A 3,045-nucleotide genomic window follows, 5' to 3' on the forward strand; every position below is an offset into this window, starting at 1 on the left:
CCGTAATTTTGAGGTGCTTGATACCCAATTGTTTACACCATGCCATAAATTCCTCTGACCCAAAGGGGGCATTGTCAGATGTAATTACTTCCGGGATACCGTGTCTTGCGAACATTTGGTTAAGGTGCGTAATGACTGTGGCTGCCGAACTTAAGGGTGTAATATTGACCTCTGAATACTTTGATGTTTCGTCGACAGCAACAAAGAGATACTCTCCTAATGGGAATTGGCCACAGTAATCCGCATGGATTGTGTGCCACACTTGTTTAGGGGGATCGGTCATTCTGAGGGGCTCTGTTGGAGGTGTTGGGCCCACGATTTGGCAACCAAAGCACTCGCGCACATATCTCTCAGCTTGGATATTCATGCCAGACTCTTTGTCGGAGATGCTGTTTAACTTTAGTAATGCCTTCGAGGCCCTCATGTGCTAACTGAACTGAAGAACGAGAGTGCAGTACGTTTGGGATTACAATACGATTGTTCCACAAAATAATGCCATGTTTCTGGCAAAGTTCATCCTTTAGGTCTGCAAAGGGCTTTGGTGCAGCTGACCAGTTTCCAGTGTCCAGGGACTCCTTGACAGTTTTTAAAGTAGGGTCAGATTCGGAAGCAAGGAGAAGCTCTTGAAGTGTAATGGTTGAAGGAAGGGAGTCAAGTACAATGGAGTTAACGTATTTTTCAACGGTATCTCTGGGTGTGTTGGTTGTCATAAGTTTGCGTGACAGGCAGTCAACAGCAATTTGCATGCCGGGTTGCAAAACAATGCGTGGGCTGTAGTTTTGAAGCCGTGACCGCCAACATTCGATCCTCGGTGAAGGGTTGCCCTGGCCGTTGAGGAAAACTTCCAGGGGTTTGTGATCTCCCACTACGTCAAACTGGCTGCCATGAATGTAAAAATGAAACCTCTCACACGCCCAAACTCCTTCCGTGGCTGTGCTGGGCGGTTGAATCTGCTTGATTGCGTGTATACGATGCTTGTCGGGGGATACACCTTGTACTGTGGAATCCATAGTAGTCCAGTTCAGTAACTCCGAATAGACACTTGGCTGGATTGACCATGAGATTTTTCTCCTAGAGACGTAGCAACGCATTTTCTTGGAAACTGTCATGCTCTTCCTTAGTGGTAACACCCACAGTTCTTACGTTACGTTTGTGCCTAAAAAATTAACTGAAATGTCAATTGCTAGATTAAAAAAAAAAAAAACCAGCATGTTAATTTTTTTGGGTAGGCTAGCTGTCGAAGAGGCAGAACATTTGCGCATGCGCTGACGAAATGTTTTTTCATAAGTGTCGGGCCACTCAGTCCTACCAGCAAAATAACGCATCGATTGAAGGTTTTATCTTTCAAAACTTGCCCAAATTGTGTCAGCAGGTACTGGAATTCGTCCACAGAAAGGCCAGAGAGACAACTTCACTCGTGAACCGCCATGTTTACAACAGAGCATTTTAGGCGTCCCAGTCTGCATGAAACCATCTCTCGCCTCTGTCTGAGACAAGACCAGATACGCACGGTTCTTACGTTACGTTTGTGCCTATAAAATCAACTGAAATGTTAATTGCTGGTTTCAAAAAAAAAAAAAATCAGCATGTTAATTTTTTTGGGTAGGCTAGCTATCGAAGAGGCAGAACATTTGCGCATGCGCTGACGGAATGTTTGAACAAGAGAGAAAAACGCAGTACTTCCAGACACCGGCGCTGGAGCGTCGTACCAAACGAGTCATCCCGGGATTTCGGCCCGTGCGATCGCTTTTGGACGCAGTTGGCCCTTCGCTGCTTTCTGCTACCGACCTTGCCTCCCGGTACGGCATTGAGGGAGAGATATGTCGGCCCCTAAACCATATGTGACAAATCCCACGCCTACTCACAGCTCCAAACCGCCCTTGTCAATATAGCGTAAGAATTAGATGGCTTATATATTTAACGGAAGAGTCATTTTCTCTGTCATATGGTAAGCACTGGAGTCGCAGATCACAAAGTGTGCGCACGCGCCCTGCTAAAGGTAACATACATACAGGCATAAGCTTTATTTTATCTCGAATTTCCGAATATTTACAGCTGCTAATATCTTCCAGACATTACATTTACAGCTAAAATACATAGCATATACAGATACCTACTAAATACATAATATTTAAAGATATATTCATTGAAAAGAAAAGCCGCTGTACAAAATGCGGCCCTGGATTCTCTTTTAAAACCAGTAAACCCATAGGTACGGATAAAATCAGCTAGCCCGTTCCGCAGCTTAGCTGATACGTAAGAAAAAAGAGAACTAAGACCATAACTGGTTGTTCCAGGTTTATTGAGGGACACAATTTAATTTCCGCGAAGATCATGCATAAGAAGGGGACGGGAGAGAAAACGTATTTTTCACATAAGCAGAAAAACCCTTTATTAAAAAAAACAAACAAACAAAACAAAAAGAGCATACTTTTATCAAGTAATACGAGGAAATTTTGAATGCGCTTATTGCAAAGAGATGTAGAGCTTGACTTTCGTAGTAAGAGGACGGGTAATCTGCAAATATAAATATCGTTATTCTCTTATTTGCATTATTATACCGTTTCTTTGACACGAGAATTACAGCGAAATGAAAGCACAACTTTCTCGCGAATTTTCTATGATAAAAACTTGTTCAGAAATCCAAAATCTAAGTTAACAGCACACACCAGGCCTACTCCTGAGTATCTGGCTAGAAATCATTTCCTCTGGCCGCGCTTCAGCCATTCTATGAGGGCCAGTCTCGTGCTTCTTAAGTTGCCTCGCTCATGCCCAAAAAGAATTCTGGGTAATTCTGGTTAGACCCCCGATTGTCATTTCATAGTTTGTTTTTTTCATAAGTGTCGGGCCACCCAGTGCTACCAGCAAAATAACGCATCGATTGAAGGTTTTAGCTTTCAAAACTTGCCCAGATTGTGTCAGTAGGTACTGGAATTCGTCCACAGAAAGGCCAGAGAGACAACTTCACTCGTGAACCGGAACGCAAAAATTCGAAGAATTGAAGCGAGGTTACCTACTCACCGGGAGAGATTGGGAAGTAGTTTT

The 3,045-nt window shown here is 43.5% G+C and overlaps 1 protein-coding gene across 1 annotated transcript; it reads right to left on the bottom strand.

Annotated features, from left to right (window-relative positions):
* Positions 1-350: 350 nt before the first annotated feature.
* Positions 351-1,010, bottom strand: LOC137981871 (uncharacterized). Its single transcript, XM_068828911.1, has one exon. The coding sequence runs from the start codon at positions 1,008-1,010 to the stop codon at positions 351-353; it is 660 nt and encodes a 219-aa protein (XP_068685012.1).
* Positions 1,011-3,045: the final 2,035 nt, after the last annotated feature.

Source organism: Montipora foliosa, chromosome 13 (genome assembly GCF_036669935.1).
Source record: "Montipora foliosa isolate CH-2021 chromosome 13, ASM3666993v2, whole genome shotgun sequence".
NCBI classification, from domain to species: Eukaryota; Metazoa; Cnidaria; class Anthozoa; order Scleractinia; family Acroporidae; genus Montipora; species Montipora foliosa.

Excerpts from the sequence above, each read along its gene's own strand:
- LOC137981871 (XM_068828911.1), bottom strand. The coding sequence starts at position 1,010 with ATGGATTCCACAGTACAAGGTGTATCCCCCGACAAGCATCGTATACAC.